Source organism: Tympanuchus pallidicinctus, unplaced genomic scaffold, assembly GCF_026119805.1.
Source record: "Tympanuchus pallidicinctus isolate F22 unplaced genomic scaffold, pur_lepc_1.0 scaffold8, whole genome shotgun sequence".
NCBI classification, from domain to species: Eukaryota; Metazoa; Chordata; class Aves; order Galliformes; family Phasianidae; genus Tympanuchus; species Tympanuchus pallidicinctus.
In genome coordinates, this window is record NW_026294802.1 from 50,750,635 (window position 1) to 50,769,165 (window position 18,531).

The 18,531-nt window shown below is 51.4% G+C and overlaps 1 protein-coding gene across 1 annotated transcript; it reads right to left on the bottom strand.

Annotated features, from left to right (window-relative positions):
• Positions 1 to 2,147: 2,147 nt before the first annotated feature.
• Positions 2,148 to 17,818, bottom strand: URM1 (ubiquitin related modifier 1). The gene is made up of 5 exons (XM_052668618.1): positions 17,701 to 17,818; positions 15,106 to 15,176; positions 4,114 to 4,195; positions 3,055 to 3,103; positions 2,148 to 2,373 (listed from the first exon to the last, which is right to left on the bottom strand). The coding sequence occupies exons 1-5, from the start codon at positions 17,733 to 17,735 to the stop codon at positions 2,305 to 2,307; spliced, it is 306 nt and encodes a 101-aa protein (XP_052524578.1). The 5' UTR covers positions 17,736 to 17,818; the 3' UTR covers positions 2,148 to 2,304.
• Between the last annotated feature and the right edge of the window lie 713 nt (positions 17,819 to 18,531).

Here is an 18,531-nt window from a genome sequence, read left to right on the forward strand (position 1 = left end):
CCTCCTCCCCCTCGGAGCCTTCGGCCCGGCCCGGCCTCGCGGAGCTCCTGGAGGCTGCGGGGCGCACGGGGACGGGGAGGGCCGAGCGCCGGGCGCGGAGACGGGAAACGGAGCGGGGATGCGGCCGCCCCGCTCGCCTCGCAGCCCCCGTGAAAGCGCGACCCGGAGCTTTTAACAGCGAGGCATTATGAGCCAAGCGCACTGCCGGGGCTGCCAAGGAAACCCGGGAGGAGGAGGGAAGCATTACAGGATCCGAGCAGAATTTCGCTTAGAGCCTCTGTAGGACAAAGCCGGAGGCTAAGGATGTTTTAGAAGGGTTTTATTTCAGAAACTTTGCCACAGGGTTTCGCCGTATCCCTCTTTTCCCCTCCCTTCGCCCGGCTTCCCTCACCCCCACATCCCCAGCAGTGATTGGCAGCTTTTACTACGGCAGAGGCTGAGCCACTTTGCTGTACCTGCGCTGCCCAGGAAGGAGCTCGGCCTGTCAGCCGGGGGCATCAGAACAGAAAAGCTCAGCCTAAAGCAGAAATGCAGCACCGAGGCAGAGCGGGCGGCAGCGCTGAGGACAAACCTCCTTCCTCAGTCGGGTTTGAGGCCGTTTGAGCAGGTTTGCTGTTTGTCAGCCGGCTCCCCCCATCACCTGGAATCCCCCTTGCATTCCCCCCATCCAACAGCACCTCGGGCAGCGAGCTCAGCGCAGAGAAGAGCCTGTGGTCTGTCTGTGCCATTTACAAATAGCACAAGCTGGACTCGAGCTGCTGTGCCTGGGTTTGGAACAGGCTGACTATCGGTTCGCTCTCAGTAATGTGCTCTGAAGTTGAGGTTTCTCAGCTCTGCAGCCCACGGGCGCCGGGAGCTACGCAGTGATAGAGGGGTGAACGTGACGGAGGAGTCAGCAGAGAGGTCAGACAGGGAATTATTCTTTGGCAGCCCCCCGGCGCAGAGCAATGAGCAGCGATGGGGTCGGGCTGCCCAAGCAGGCGCTGCAGCCCCGCATTGCTCACTGCCCTCCTCGGCAGCTCGGGGAGGTGGAGGCAACAGCGGTGCAGGTCAGTTCTGAGGGGCACAGGGAGCAGCTCACGGCCTCGCTGAGCCCTCAGCTGCAGCTGGGAACCACTGTGTGTGCATTCCCAGAGCCACGTGGAAACGTGGGTGAGTGGGGCTGAGAGAGCAGGAAGGGGCGAGGAGGAAACAGCAGCACTGTGCAGCTCGTGGTGCCGACAGCATCCTCAGCGATCCCCCCCCTGCCCTCTCACCGTGCCATCCTGGCTGCCATGCCCCGCTGCACTCACAGCAGAGAAGCCTCCCCTCCCACCAACAGAAACAGTTACCAGCCGCTCGTTTCTCTTCCCTGCTCTCAACACTTTCCCTGTGCTCAGGCCTCCTGCTCTGCCCAGCCTGGCAGCAGGAGTGGTCCTGCAGAGCACAAACAGCCCTGCCACGGTGCCACCCAGCAGCTGTGAAGCCGCCCCCTTGGGAGCAGTGCAGCTCCCCGCTGCTCCACGCCAGCACGGAATGAAACCAAGGCCGATCAATTCTGTCCATCACGTTGACAGAAAGATAATTTGTTGCCCTTATCTCTCTGCGCTGTCTTAGAGCAGGCGTGGGTTTGTTTACCCTCCAACCAAATGGTTGTAAATTGACGTTTGTGGACTGGTGCAGCTCAGGTATGCAGGAGGCATACAGAGTCAAACAGAACTAAAAATGCCTATTTGCCTACTTCCCACAGATAAACAGCAAGACAGGTGGAGAGCCAGTACAGAGCGCTCTGCAGCTCTCATCTCCACCACCTCACAGAAGAGCTAGTAAAGTCACCTCCCATTTCCTAGCACTTCACATATCGTCCTTCCCCAGGCGTCTCTGTAGCTGCTGCAATAGCCTACATGACACTGAGTGTTTTGCAGAAAGCATCCCAGCTCCTGGCACTGAACAGAGGCACTTTGCCTTGCCTCAAGGCAGGCACACCTCTCCCAGGACGCCCACATAGATGCACCATCCCATGCGACGCCCAGCACACCTCTCCCTTCTGTTACACAAACACACTGGTGCACCTGCAGCGGGTGCCTCTGCTTGTTAAGGTACCTGGAAGTGTGGTCAGGAGAGGTGAAATGACCAAAAGATGGATGCTGTAGCAGTATGCAGCAGGCTGTGTGCTGACGGGGCTTTATTTGGATGTCTGTTAACAAGTGAACGTGGTGGGATGGCGCAGGGATCAGGCACAGACAGCTCCAGAGAGGTTTGGGTGGGTTGAGATGTTTGTTTGCCCAAGGGTTCAGATTCACGTCCTCTTCTTTTTCCAGGAGTTCACCCACCATGTAACGTCGAGATGAAAAGCACATTATCCTGGTCCTGGAGTTTATAATCCAGCTCACCCTGCAGGCCAAGAAAAAAATGAGAAATGGTTTAAATGTCACTTCCAAATACTAGCTGCAAAGAGAAAACAGCTCATAAAAAGATGGTGAGTGTTAAGGGAGAGCTGAGAGGGACAGAGCAATGCTTCTATCTTAAAGAAAGCAAAGGCGAGAGCGATCAGAGAAGGAGCTGACATTCATTATCCCAGGAACACACCAATCTCTGGACCACAGTTTTGACAGAACAGGTGGTTGCCTGAGGCAGGAAAATAGTTAGGGACTGTTTGTTGTCTGAGACAGTGGGCTGAAACTGAGGAGTGTTTTAACCACCTCCTTTTTGGGGAGGGATCTCCCCAGGGCTGCCTTCACGTGCTGGGAAATGCCTCACAGTCTGAAGACTGCTGGGGGCTGCAGACCTCTACCCAAGGCAGCCTGGTGCCCTCCAGGCTGTTACCCCACATGGGGCCAGAGATCAGGGAGCATCTCTGTTCAGACCCGCGCTGAGTGATGAGACTCAGCAGCTTAGATTGAAGCTTCCCAGCAGTGGTACAACACAGGGAGTAAGATCCCTGTCTGCCCCCATTCCCTCTCAACTACTAGATGCTCTGCTTGGGGCAAGAATTAGAAACAGCCTCTGAGAGCAACCACAGAACAGACAGAGCAATATTTTCGACAAAGAAAGTCAAACGGAGGGAGTACAGACCATCAGTTCCCAGTCTGCGTCGTTGATGAGCACCAAAATTCCTGGCCTCCTGCAGAACACAGAAATAATTAGGATACAGGGCTGCTAAAAGCTTCACAAATAGTTAAGAACGAGGGATGTTAAAGCACAGGTCACACACTGCCTATAAAGCCAAAGAGAAAAAGGAATCCTAGCACGGAGGTAGAAACAGGTACAGTCTGTGCCCTTTCTAGATCAAAGAAAGGGGAGACAGGAGTAATCCCAGAGCTCATTTGAATCAAAATGCACCATTCCTGAGGATGCTCCAGGATGACTCCACCATGAGGTAGAAAAGCCAGGTAATTAAACCCACGCAAACAGCAGAGCTGGATGCAAAAGCAGGGAAAGCTCTTCTGGTGCCGCTACCAGGGCACTAAAGGCCCGAGATCCACTCACAGCCCCTGATTACAGGCAAAGGGATTCCCCCTCTTTGATCTTCACTGTCCTGCAGTTGTCTCTCCTGTTACCAGGGGACCTGGCACACGCTTCAGCTCACAAAGATCCATGACGAATGCTAAGCACCCCCAGCGCCACCCGGCCGTCAGGGAGGCTCCTGCACGGCTCACACTGCTCCATTTCTCTGGACTTTTTTTTTACTTCCCCTCCACGAGGCTGGCCCCATTTTGACAATAAAAATACATTTCCCAGCAGAAATATTTGTTGGCACTTCTCCGAGCGGCTGCTTTGGTCCCAGCGATGTCAGCAGGGAGCAGGCAGAGCTGCTCACATGCCTGGAATTGAGGATACACGAGCCGCGCTGCCGCAGGTGACAACAGAGGGATTACAGGTGGTCCTGCTTTGCGTTCAAGGCTTAAGGATTCGGGGCGAGGGCTGCAAAAAGAAAGACATGCTCTGCACGGAGCAGTGGGAGGTAGAGTTTGGAGCTGCTTCCAAACAAGGGGATTCCCTCCCAGGATCACCTCAGCACAGCCCGTGTTTTCGTGGGCGTCAACTTCATGAAACCAACAGGAAAAACGCATTCCAAACCCTGGGCATCAGCAGGGAGAGAGACACGAGGAGGAGTCACACAGCTGTACTCACACAGATTCCCCTTGCATAAATAATTCCGGCCGTTCTTTCAGCAGATTCTGTCTGATCCACTTTAGCAGGTTTCTGATATCCCCTGGAAGGGAAAAGGACAGCGATTGACAGCCGGCTGCTCCCAGGCAGCGCCACCACAAAGCGAACGTTCATCCACAACAGAGACGGTGGGGGACACATGGGGCTGAGGGGCAGAGCTGCACACCTCCAACCACAGGAGGAGGTAGCAGAGCTGCCCCTTAGCAGCACGCAGCCCTGCACCCAGGCACTGCAGGTACCAACAGCAGCAGCACGTGAGCACATCCAGCCCTGCCTTACACACACACTGACCACGACTGCCATGGTTTGGGCACCTGTGCTGCTGCCCAGCACTGCACTGCTGTCACTCCGTGCTCCCCTCGCCCTCCCCACCAGCTCCCTCCCTCTGTGCTCCGTGCTTACGGCTTCCTTATTAAAGCTCAGCCTTTATCTTTCCATTTCAGTAGGTGACAGGGAGGATTTGTCTTCATGTAAAAGGAGGAGGAGACACCGCTGGCGGGTTTTTATAGTATCAATTTTACTTTGTGAGGCAAAAACAATTTCTTTAGCGATAGCATCAGTTAATTTCCTCTTGGAGAGGTGAGAAGTGATGGTGGGGGGGCACAATCCGTTACAGGGTTTACAGAAGCTGACAAATTGCGACGTGGAGTTCTCCTGTATTCTCCTCTGTATTCCACCATTCCATAAACCACTTTGTCATTCTGAATCCACAACCAGTCATTCTCCTGGGGTTCCTTTAACCAGCCCTTGGAAAGCCCCCAAAGAGCTCTGTTTGTTTTAGAGGTGTGAGGAAGCCCCCCGGAGGCACAGTGCCCCAATGGGGGCTGCAGCTGCTGTGGGCAGCATGGTTCCCACACCTCCCTGCCATGCTTCACCCACCTTCAGCAAAAACAAACACTCGTAGCAGCTCGACTCAATCTGTGACATGCAATGGGATCTGATGGCATTGTGGACACTTTGCAGAGCTGGGGTTCTTCCGAATAACGTCACCCCTGCAGCAGATGGAGATCTTTATTCCCAGGGAAAAGGGCAGCGGGATCCTCCACAACCTGCTCCATCCCCACATCTTGTGTCCCTGCTCTGCACACCGGCCACAGCGTGGGGCTGAGGGGAGCAATGGGGATCACTGTTCTGCACAACTGCAGCAGAAGGAGTTGTGTGGGACTGGATTGCCCCATAATGATATGCAAGCAGGAGCACAAAATAGACCATTTTCTGCTGCTTTGATATCTACAGACACTGGAGACAGGAGCACACTCAAAGGTACACCGTGCCGGCCAGAATGAGAGCTAACTGTGTCTCTTGTGCTCTGAAAAATGCTGCTGCAACACCGAGCCCTCAGGATCCCACACCCAACCCCTCCTGCTTTCCATCACTGAGCTACGAAGGCTGGAGCGGAAGGAAGATGGAGAGGAGCCTTCGGGAGGAGGGCTGGGGGGGCACAAAGGGAACACCGGTCCTCCACAGCACCGCCTGCGAGCTGATTCATATTTATGCACTTGCAGCAGGTCACACAACAATGAGCTGTGCCATGCACCATTCTCCTTGCATGGAATAAGCAGCCCTTTCCTCTGGGACCTTTCGGGAGAGATCATTTAAACAGAAGCACGCTGCACCAGCTGGATAAAAGGCAGCCACCTCGGAGCAGCCTGGGCGGAGGGGCTGATTTATGGGAGGCTGCACTGGAAGGCTCCCTCACCCCTTCTCCTTCCATAATAAACGTTATTTTCAGCCCCACCTGAGCCTATGTTCATTTACTCCTCCCCAGCAGTCATGTACACAGATACTGGAGGGAAAAACAGACGCCCTGGCCACGCGTGGAGCTTCCCTGCTCCAGGCAGCAATGGAAATGAAGGCCCCTTCTCTACAGCCAACCTTAAGACATAATACTTTCAGCTGCTTTCTCAGCACTGATTTCAGCCCCCCCCCTTCATGTCTTTATATTCCGTGCACTGATATTACTCGAACAAATCAATTATAAAGGATGAAAAATGACCACAGCCACACCAGAACCATCTCCCACAAGTCAGATATTGAAAAGGAACAAAATTGCTTCCATTGCAAGTGGGCCAGGGAGGAGCCATCTCGCAGCTCAACGCCTTGAATAGAAGTCTTGATCAGCAGCTCAGGATCCTACATGGTATCACGATGGAAATAATAAGAGGTAAATTACAGCACAACTGCTTATCTCTTTTATGTGACGTATGCAGCGTTCCTAAGACATTTTCTTTCCATACTGTCCCGCCCTGGCTTCCAGCTCATTGGGCTGAGGATCTGCTGTGCAAACAGCACGTCCTGCACAAAGGATGTAGAAGGAGTCAAAAAAAAAAAAGACATTACCCTGACCTGGGCAAGCACTGCATCAGTCTGCATTTATACTCCTGCTGGGGCTCCAAGTGCCCCCTCAACAGCTACTCACAGGAGTGCAGCTGCACTGCGCGTGGCTGCAGATGCGACCATGGATGTGGGGCTGAGAGAGGCTCAGGTGAGCATTCTGCTCCTGCCCCACCAGCTCATCACAGCAACGATGGATCCGTTTTTATATCCCTGCATGGTGTCAGTGAAATCCTCCTGGCAGCCTGCTCCGATAATTCACAGCAAATACCTGCACCAAAACCCCACTCCAGTTACCATGAACTGTCCTTGCCATTGGCAGCATCAGCAGAGCGGGAGGCTGACATATTCCCAAACTGCAAAGGAGGGACTGAAGCACATGGTAGGAAATCCCTCTCTCATTTGTATACAGAGACAGCTCTGCTGCCTGCGCTCGCACTACATCAAACCTCTCCAAATTCTCGGGAAAAATAATCTAAAGTTAATTAAAAAAAAAAAAGAAAAACTGACAAACGTTTGAGAAAACTGCTTAGTTCAAGTGCACAGATGGGAGCTCAAACCCACAACACATACATAAAACAAATCACCCAGCGAAACACACAGCTCAGGAAAACCAAGAGTGTGCGTGCAGTGACACAAAGTCATTGGCTCCTCAGGCAGGCAGACAGGATGCAGGGACTGCAGTGAGCCTGCAGGCACAGACCCATCAGCGGCTCGCCACCAGCCCAGCTGCATTGCAAACACTGCTGGTCGTGGTGGAGAGAAGCTCACAGCCTGCCCCGTCCTCCCGCATGTCCTCTGAGGCCCTCTGCGTTACCCCAGCTGTTCGCTGACAATGAATCTGCTGAGCTTCCTCTGCAAGAGGAACGCGCCTGGGGCTCCATTTTAGTGCTGCCTGAAACAAGAGCACAGCTTCATTTGCACCCTCAAAAGCAGGGCTGAAATCCACGGATCTTCCTGGGGTCTCTCAAACCTCCTTGGCCTGGCGGGTTGGTCAGTGAGATCTCAGCAGAGAGGGCAGCCACCGCGTGCAGAGAAAACAGGTGCCTGGAGTAAGGAACACTGAGCTGTGTTACGCTATGGGAACCTCGCGCTGAACCCGTGGATACACAGAAACACAGAAGGATTCTGCACAGCTGGTACCAGTGGACACGATCACATTCACACACTCAGACACTTCCATGTCCCCTGCTTCATAACCCACATCCAAAGCGGCACGCAGCACCTGAAGGGCACCCGCAGGGTGTCACCGCCCCTGTGTCTGGCCCTGCTAAGAGCTGGGAGCTTATTTCTGAGAGAGAGAGAGGAACCTCTAACGGGTGAACCATGGAAAATTCCCTTCTGGTCTGTAATAAAGAAGATATATGCGGCACTGGTCACTAAGGGGTCAGTGCTGCAGGAGCACGGCGCTTTCCTGGGCCGCCTCACGGACACCTCCCCACGGGGTCCCGTTTCTTTGACCCAGAATAAGATCATTCATCATACTGACCATGGCTGAGCTCCCATTTGCTGAGGTCACCAACTCGGGACCAGCACCGCTCCACCCACATTCTCCGCCACTGGCCTGTAACCATGACAAAGCCCCTTCCCTGCCGCTCCCCTGCCATTATTCCCCCTGCCCGCATGGAAATGGATGGAAAGAGCTGCATCCCCCTTTCCCTGCCCAAGCAGCTCGATTCCCTGACAGCCCAGCTCCCCACTCCCTCCAGGTAAATGCCTTCCTTCCGTGCACTTCTGAATCTCACAGCGCTCTGACAGAGCTGCTACAAAACCCCACCTGAGGGGCCCTCCAGGCTCCCATCTGAAATGCAAATCTCCACCCAAGCAGACGATGGTGTGCCATAAACTGCAGAAGAAGACCTGAAACGGCTTAGAGAAATGGAGCCACAGCAAAAGGGCTGCTCACTGTGCAGAGCAAGGAGAGCAAAATCCATTTTCTCTGACAAGTGCACACCCTGCCACGTAGTGATTTAAGTGCTATGGAAAAAATTAGGGGGTAACTACAGCCAGACACAAGAGAATCCCAATCCTTCCCCTCATCCGTTCTCGTCTGCTTCCAAAACCATCAAGCTCTTGCTTCTCTATTTTTTAATTGTGCTGCAATGTCCTTTTTCACTTCTCAGCCAGCAGAGACCCCCCAGCAGAGCTCTTCTCCACCCCGACGGTCCGTACAACAGGCAGGGATCACAGGGCTCTTCCACTGCCTGCTGCTAGACAGCGACTCAGATCCCACCATCCTCTCAGCACTGTGTTTCCATCACAACTCCCACAAGCTGCAGAAGAGCTGCTTGGGATCTTTTGCTCCCAGCAGGCTGCTGGGAGGAGAACACAAGTTCATGGGATCCCCAGCCCAGCGTTCTCCCCATCCATCAGCTCCCAGCACCAGAAAGCAGCTCCGAGCTGATCCTCAGGGTAAACCTAATCCCTCCACATTTCCAAAGTCAGAGTATCTAATCCTGTAACACCCCACGCTATTGTCAGTTCAGTCTCCCAAATAAACGCCAGCACACCAAACTGTCTCTTTTCATTAGGATCACAGATCACCAGTGCTGGTCCAGAGTCTTGCCTCTCGTGCAGAATTGTCAAAGGAAGGAACCAGGAAAACCTGAGACTGCTGCACGGGCAGCAAAGAGGAAGATTAGGAATCACAGGCATTAGAAACAGCAGATTAACAGCTCCTGTGATTTCATCCCTCTAGCAGTGCAGAATTATTGGCCACAAAAGACCACCTCGAGCTTTGCCCACTCTGATTTTGCATCGCTTGAGCAATGCAGCCCTGCTACCAAACCCCACGGAGAGCATGCCACAGTTCCAACAGTTCCTGCAGTCAGAAATCTTCCTTCTACACACCAAACACCCACTGCTTCACTCCTATCAATCCATGCTGGATAATACTGCATCACCCTGACAATAATCTGCCCATCCCTGTGATAAAGGAGATACCCCACCTCATCGCTTTTCCACTCATTTATTCTGCTTAACCTTGAATGTTGCTGGCTAATTTTTTTTTAAAGCTGCTCAGGAAGACAATTCAGAGGATGCACTGCCAACTGCAGGCGTGACACTCAGCCGGAACCCATCAAACTGAAATCTCTCCTCCCTCACATTTTCCTGGCTTGTGGGTTTTGTGCACGTGCAAAGAAGGAAAACCCTCTCAGTACCACCCGAGGCTACGGGAGCTCATGTGAGACCCCAGGAGGAGGTCCTGCAGGAGCTGCAGAGGGATTCCCCACAGCCTGGCAGAGGGAATCCCCAGGGCTGGGCTCTCCTGGCATTGCCAGCTGGAGAGGAAAGCTCCTGGAAGCAGGCTCCTTATCCCCTTCCAGCCTTGCTGGTGGTTACTGGACACTCTGTTGGATGAGTCAGTGTCACAGCTCAGTGACCGCCGTGATTTTATTCCTCCACATACAGAAATCAAGCAGAGTACCAGCTTCTGCCTCTCACTTTCGGGCTCAGAACCGCTCGGCCATTATCAGACTTTCATACAGGGCAAGCACCATTAAACCGATTCCTGCCCACCCAGCCCAGCCACCCCCACAGATACTCCAAGCCCCACAGTCTTACTTGAAAGGGGAAAAGAAAGGGCCAGTGAGATGATCAGGGTGGAAGAGAGGGGGGGTAAGATTTACAAGTGAATGGAGGTAAGAATGGAGCAGTTTGTGGGATAAAGGGGCTGCAGAGGGAGCTTTACAGATGTGCAGAGGGACGGCGGCTCATTGTTTAATTAAGCAGAAAGTGGCTCTTTTGAAAAGCAATTTTGCACAGGAGCTCTGAGCTCAGCAAACAACTCCTGCGAGTGAGGGCAGGAGGAGAAAGGAACAGCTGGCCCAGAGCCGTGTGAACCGCATGCTAAGCGGTTTAAAGGGCCCGGATCCTCCTCCCAGCCCTGCTCCGCTGCCACCCTCTGAACAGTGCTGTCAGCACCGCAAATCCCACCGAGAGAAAAGAGAGAGCGGAGGGGGGGGCCTGGCACAGAAAGGTTATCCTACTAGGTGCCTGCACTGCAATACAGCGGCTGGGAAGGAGGGTGGAAAAGCCAGGCTTTGTTATCGCAGGGATTTGGTCACACAGAAGAGCTGGATTCTTGGTGCCTGGGAAGCTCCTTCCACAATGAGCCCTGGGATGAGCCGATCGGCAGCGCGGCCTCCAGGGAGAGAGCCGGGCTGCTCCTGCGAGGCTGCCAGCATCTCCTTCCCCACCTCAACACAGCAACCTGAAGCCCCAGCAAGGAGCAGCGGGCAGCGATGCTTCATCTCACCGGGCTGCTGGCACTGTGGCTGCTGGAAAGAGCGGCCAGGCCCCGAGCCGAGGCAGTGCAGGCTGAGATCCCAGCCAGTAGCTCACCTTCTCCCTGTCCCAGCAGATAATTACCTGCCTAAGAGATGGCTGCTGGGACCTGCAAGTAGTACAGCGTGGTTAGGAAGTTGCTGGCTGCAAGAGATCTACGGGTTTCCATCAACCTGCGTGACCAAAACCACTTGTACAGTGAGTTTGGAACAAGTCTTAAAACATTGGGAATGAAAACCAGGGCAATAAATGCATTCCAGGGTTTTACTAACTTTACACACTGCCCTGTAACAGTGCTGGGCATCACAACTGACACCAACCCCCCTTCTGATTTCACAGCCTTTTGGCATAGCACCCACAGCTCTGAGCACACGCCGTATGTTTAAGCCTGTAACACAGGTCTGATCTCTCGGGATCCCCGGGCTCTTTCTGAGCAGATGAATGCTTCCAGCAGCCCTCCATGCTGTGCAGAACAAGGCCCCTGGAACACAAAGCTCTTGAGGAGCAGATCGTGCTATGGGGATTTTAACATAAGCAGCGCTTGGCAGATTATTTTAATTTTCCCTTAAAAAAAAAATAATAGATTAGCAACAAGGTTGTTTCCCCTGAGGTTTTGGTAAAGGGAAACCACACACAATTACCAAAGCACGCTGACTAAAAATGTATCCTTCCAGACTTGTATGTGCCAAAACACGGTGAACTCTAGATTTGCTCAGAAAAGCCAAGTGATCACTGCTGACCCAGGCACCATCCAAAACCACGAGTCCTGGCACCGAAACCACGGGAGAATTCAGAACTGGGAGGCTGGGAACCTGCAGCACAACAGAGACATTACGAACAGCCCCAAACCCCAGCAAGGGCCCAGCAGAAAGACCTGTCAGCGCCCTTCATCATCCGACGCCGCGGATCTAACCCTGAAATCACTACAAGGGTTAAGTGATGCCAGCAGCTTCCTCCCCTCCCCACAGCATCCACGCAGTTCGCATGGGCACAGACAAACCCAGCACTGTGAGTCCCAGCGAGGTGGAGGAAGGAGCTCCGACGTGGCTGGCGGAGCAGTCGTACAATGATCCGTTTGATTACTGAAGCACTTGGTTAAATTACTGTGGCCTGTTTCGGGAGGGAGCTGCCAAATACATTTTCAGATTTTAATTTAGGGTTTCTCTCTTTTATGCTCCATTGTCTCTAATAGCCTCTTAGACGCTTGAAAATAAAGTTGATCTCCCTGCCAATTTAATACTCTCTCCATGTGACAAATACCTTTACTCCCCCAGCTGCTTTCTCCCCCACACACTGTTTTTATGCAGAATAAGCCAATGGGGCACTAATGTCTTTAGGTCCTTGAACAGCATTATCAATGAGATCATCAAAACAGCCAGCGACTTGGGACAAGATTCTTGTTTAACTTCAGGTCCTCTCTGCAGCAGCTCCAAAAGATTGCACAGCCCTGCATTAAGCGTGGCTGGTGGAACTCTGTCCTGCCATACAGCTGAAATGCACCTTTTTCAGTTCCTGCTTGGCAACTTCAACATGCAGGCCAAGGCAGCTCCGCTTTGGAAATAAAGAACTGCTGTTTTACCGACGTTGTAAGGATACAAAAAGCCCCTTGCATAATAAAAATAGGTCCTGCCACATGGCCAGACCCCTGGTGGCTTGCTCTTGTCCCACCTGCAGCTTTCTTCCTCCTGCCTTTCCTAATCCCTCCAGGAGTCCATCCTCAGGCATCAGAAAAGGACAGAGAAACAAATCTTGAAAAGTTAACTGGCTCTGAAACCCACCTGTCTTCTCCTTAGTGCTTGTCGCCAGGAGGAAGGAAATGGCCACACAACCATTTGTTGAAGTAATTATTATTATCATTAGTAGAATGCTGCCCGTGTCAACTACAGAGCATTTCCCCCCCCCCCACATAAATACTGGCAGAAATTTCTTCATACAGTTTTCCACCTCCCCTCATCTCTGGGATATATATAAAAACGCCTAAACAAATTAAAACACGTCCCAGAGAGAGCTGCTCTGCATAAAAGGAGGGCAAAGACAAAAATAACTCAGAAGGAAAGGAAGAGTGGGATAGAGAGGGCAAAATGGCCAAAAATAAGGCTGGCAGCTAATGAAATCAGCTAAAATGGGGCTTTGAGTGCAGGTCTTGGAGCAGTACTTGTACTACAACTCTTTCCCCAGAGTACTGAGAGGTGAACACAAAAGGAAAGGTAAGCAACAGGACACAGCATAGTGCTGAGCTGTTTCTCTAACCATTATAATTGTGGCTGCACAAGGGCAGCAGGGAACACACCACATGCATCTTTATTTACACAGAGACAGCTGAATTAAACTTTCTTTCTGTGAATGAGGAAAACAGATGGTGTTGGGAACAGTGCACAATTGCAAGGATTTACCAAATTTCTTATTCAATTCTGCTAATTTCTCACTTTAACAACATAATTCCCATCCAGAGTATTATGACAGGTGTCTCCAGTGACCCCTTACTGTCAGGCTTTAAACCCACATCTGCACAGCCCATCCTCATGCTCAGTGTCAATACTGCAACAGCATAGGCTTCACAATTCAGTGTCTGCTCCTGAGCTGCTGCAGTGCACAGCTAGACTCAGAACTGAAGCCACCCTGTCATCTAATACACATGAAAACAGCAAGCCACAGACACTATCACACGGGCCCACTGTCTATTCTGCCTCTCTTGTTACAGGGACAGCAGCATCCGAAAAACAAGGCAGAGTGAAAAGCCAGATGCAATAACATCTTAGATTAATCTGGAATGAATCCCTGAAGATCGTGAGTTTGAACCCTGAGACCGAGCCAGATCTTTGGGAAAGTTTAATCCCAAAGGATAAATCCAGCTCTTAGTGAAGACTCGTAGAAGCCTTCCCAGCAACTTCAAGTGGGAGTGGATTAGGCCACACACAGCTGTACTGCTGACAGCCATCGAGCTGGAAGAATTGCTCCTTGGTACCAATTTCCCCCTTCCCCTGGCAGGAATAAACACCCCATGTAATAACCCCTTCCTCCTGAGTGTCTGATCACCGTTTGAATGCTGCTGACACAGTCGATGTCAGTGGGTATCCTAAAATTACAGAACAGTAAAGAAAATGATGCTCTAGCCCCCAGGTTTATGAACCAACCAAGGGAGTCTTCTGGCAGCTCTTTACCACCTTCTGTTCAAGAAACTTACGTGATTTAACAGTGCTGGAACTTAATGCTGAACTCTCTTGTGATACAAGAAATTATCACTACTACTTCAGTAGCAACAGGGGAAAGTTATGCAACATGACTAAACTCACAGCACCAATCAGCATCAGATCCCATTCCTGGATTCACAGTTCCTATCACCAACCACAAGACAGCACACTATTTCAGTGCCCCATTACATTTGAATTACACGTGCTTATGTCCAAGTACTTCCACAGATCTGTAATTACTTACAGGAATAGCAAGAAAATTTCAGGCCTGGATGTTCACAGCACATAGATCATGGTATTATCCATCCACGAGATATTAATAGTTAACATTCCCTCATGCTTTGTATCTACTCAGTTCACAAGCCCACCCTCAAGTGGCATAAAGCATTGCTATCTAGCTGGAAAAATTCAAAACAAACCTGCAGCAAAATTACGTTGTGACTGCAGTAAGCAGAGCCACAGGGAGAAATGAGGCAATACAGCACTTCTCAGTTCTGATACGCCAAATAACAAACCTGAAATGATGACTGTTTATCACTGGGACACTCGGGTCTTTAGCTGAACAGCATCTTAACTTTTTATTGCAGGGAAGGCAACATCAGCATGCCCAGCATCACGTTCAGGCATTAGCTCTGCCATTTGCATCTGCATCACTGGTACAGACTGACTGCACACACTTGAACGTCAAAAAAGAAGGTAAAATTCATAGGTGTTACACTGCTGTACACATGCATGTAGCTACAGATAACACACACACACACACATATGCACTTCAGGAACCTCAAAAGGGGCAAAGCAGTTACAGCAGTTTCACACATCGAGAAAGAAGAATGCAGGCATGAATGCAGGCACTCAGAGGCTGGTGTGTATCCAGGAGGGGGGAGGCAAAAGGCCTGAGAAAGAACCCGCATCACAATTGCCTAGAGGACACAGGCAGTGTTCAGATCACCTCTGCCTGGTATTTACTTTGAGGACTACACGGCATCTGCTAAGCTGTCCAAGCAACAGCATGGCTGAAAGTGCTTTCAAAATGCATCGGTACGTGTGAACCAACAGAACTGCTGTAAAACCAGCTTTGTCTCGCACATGATTTTCATTTGTTGTCATTCTTTCAAGTTTTCCAGCAGATTCAGATACTCACAAGGCTCTGGCTGAGAAGGCAAAGTCACCTGATGCTTTTTTACACCATCGAACAAGAGTTCTGCACCCCCTCTGAAATAAAAAGAACGAATGACTGAGTTTCTGTTCTACTGTCAGAAGGAAGACAGCGCAAGCAGGGGATGTTATGTAAATGCCACAGTAAGAAAACAGATCACAGAAACTAATTTCGTATAGGATTCTCTTTGCCTTTTTTCCACTCACAAACCACAAGTCCCATGGGGAAGTCACCATCTCCTATCATCACACACAAGTGCTGCAGTCACAGGCCAGGACCTCGTGGTGCATCAGCACAGCAGAACAGGACGGCTGCCATCCCACAGAGCTCACAGCACGCTGTGTGGTGCCTAACAGTGCCTTTCCCATCAGCTGTCAGCGCTGCTCCAATACAAACAGTGCTACAGATGCCACACGACGCCACTCTTCTCTACCACCTTTCAGCCTGAAGCCTCACAGGGTTTCACAGAATGTGAAAAATAGTCATATTCTCATGGAATAAATATCTCCCTGGTTTATAAGCAGAGAGAGGAAGTGACTCATACGAGGTTACACAGCAAGTCAGAGGCAGGGCCAGGAATCCTCCACTTCTAGCAACCCTTCCTGACACAGTCACAGCACAGATCCCTCTCATGAGAGCTTTAGCTGGGAGAAACAGGCAGTGATGGTTACATGTGTATGTAAAAAGTCCATCTTCCTCCACTGAACAACCTAACCCCCTTTTCTGACACACACAACTTACCAGCAGGATTAGCCCTACAGAGCAAAGCGAAGGTCTCTACAACCACAGCTTTTTAAGAGACAAAGTGTGAATTAAACACTGAAGATAAAGAGATCGGCAGGGACAGGAGCTGCCTTCACACCTGAAAAAATGGGATTTAAATTCAGTGCAGACACCTATCTCCTACTCTGGGAAAAAAAAAAAAAACCACAAAGATTTTGGAACTGCAACACAATGAGCTTCAGCAGGTCCCTCATCCATTTTGTGGGGAAAGAAAAAGGAACAACTCTGAATGTCCTGAGCTTTACAGATATAAATAGGTTTTGATGCTGGGAGGCAGAAGGCCAAACTCAGTCTTAGAAAATTATAAACCACTGTGTGAGCAAAAACATGAGGAAACCGGGGTGCCACTGTGCAAAACGTGACACAGAAACTGACAGTGTCAGCTCTTGATTCCAGACCGAACAGCATGGCCAGGCAGGAACTGTTTGGAAATCTACATCTCAAAACTCAACTGATACAGGAAAATGGCCAAGCCATCCTGAAAGAATGTTACAAAACATTAATCTCACTTTGCCTTTTTTTTTTCATATGAGATTACATTCTGCAAACCCTTCCTGGTGCCTCACATCTTTTGAAAGCTGCCTCAATAAAGGGAAGTATTTAGAACAAATAACCCTCACCTGAATATCAACAAAGATACATCCCCACGTTACAAAGTTCCTTTAAATTCAATATCTAGAAATGCCATGCTAGGTTTTCTTGGCTCTGCCATAGAAGAGCACAACAGAACCCTTGTTGTGCCCTCAGCAGCATCACTTATATGCAGCAACTCTCCTAAAGAGCACTCTGTTGGTGTTCTTCCACCAGCTCACAAAAAATAGTTATCTGAAATTTGAAGCAGCAATTATTAACATGAGCTGAGACTCATGCAGGAGAACAAGTCACAGTAATTATATGAAAAACATTTTTTTATGTAATGAAAACAAGGTCACGCTTTGTTACAGCGGAAAAATGTAGATTGCAAGATAAGGTCCTTCTGTAATGCGCTCGCTGTAGAGAACTCAGCTGCAATTTGTACATAGAGAGCTCATTTATGCATTTCCAAGGGAAGCAAAAACGCATCTCACTCTTCTGGGAAAATTAGGAGAGTTACTGCAGCTGGAAGCAGGAAAGACTGAGGAAAGGATTCTTAAGGAGAGAGGCATTTAAAGGGTTATGACAGGTCTGTGTTTGTGAGAGGGTGGGAAAAACCCCATTAATAGCAGCCTTGTAGCTTTTGCTAAAAGAAGGCTTTAACAAATAGCAAAGTATTCTCACAAACACTCACAGAGTGCCCCACGAGCACTCCAATCTCCAGGCACACAGCGTTGGCAGCGCACACACAGAGAGCAAAGTGCTGTGCTGAGCCCCACCGTGCTGCCCTGAGCCGAGGGCTGGGACGGAGCACACAGACAGCACGAACACACGCACACACACACACACACACGTACACAGAGAGAACAGCTGGAAAGCAAGCGGAAAGCCTTTATTAACAGTTTCAATAATTAAAAATTATATCATCTATGGGAATGAGGAAAGAGCGAGTAGTGATGCGCAAGCACAGCTCGGCCCTGCGTCTCACACCGCCCGCCGCGGCCTGCTTCCCTGCCGGCCCAGGCAGCCCCAAGGCCCCGCGGCACCGGGCTGCCACGAGCCTGCAGCTCGCTCGCGGCTCCCACAAGGCCTCAGGCTCAGCCGCCGCGCCAAGACCGCTCCGCCTCACGGCCGCTGCCCACTCTTAGTGGAGGAGCCCGGCTTGGCCCCGGCCCTGCCCTCCGCCCGGCCCTGGCCCCAGTTCCCGCCGCCGCCCTCGCTCACCCGAACTCCACCTGCAGCGACACGGGCGTCGCCATCTTGGCGGCGGCGGGCGGGAAGGGAAGGGAAGGCGCGCCCAGGCCGCGCCGGAAGTGCCCGAGAGAGCTTCCGGCCGCGCCGCGTTACTCTGGCAACGGCTGGGCCGGGCGGCGGCCTGCGCCCATCGGACTGGTTTGCTGGCAGCTCCAGCACAGGCTTTTTAGAAAACACCCAGAACGAAACCTGAAACACCCGTTCTGCATTAAATTCACGTCTTGCCATTCACCAAGTTGTTCTTCACGTGCTGAGAATGCTTTAGCAATGATCTGCATCAGCAGCTTCCCAGTAGCGAAGCCAGCCTGGCCTTCACCTTGTGCCTTGTAGGTGATTTATGTTCCTGTGGGGATGCAGAAGTGGCCGGGCTGGGTAAGCCTGACAGCCACTCCTGCCATCAGCGTGCAAGATGCTGCTGCACATCAGCAAGCGCTCGGCTGCTCGGTGTCCCCTCAGCCTCTAGGATCGCCGCAGCATCGGTCACTGTCCGCACCGCATTAACAGCACGGTGCACATCTGTCGCCCGTTTGTTTCTTCCTCCCATCCCCAGAGGGAGAAAGAAGCACGTGCACAGGCAGACACAGCCATGGTGGTGACAGCTGGGCTGTGCTGCGGCACAGGCTCCTTCCTCTGCGGAGCACACGAAGCACAGGGCGGAACTGGAGGAAAACTGCAGCCCCTTCACCCTCCCTCCTCTAATGCTCCTCTTAGTGGAGGGTTCGGCTTTAAAATATACATGTGCACGCGCACACATTCAGAAAGAAATGTCATATAGATGCATATACATAATGCATTATATGT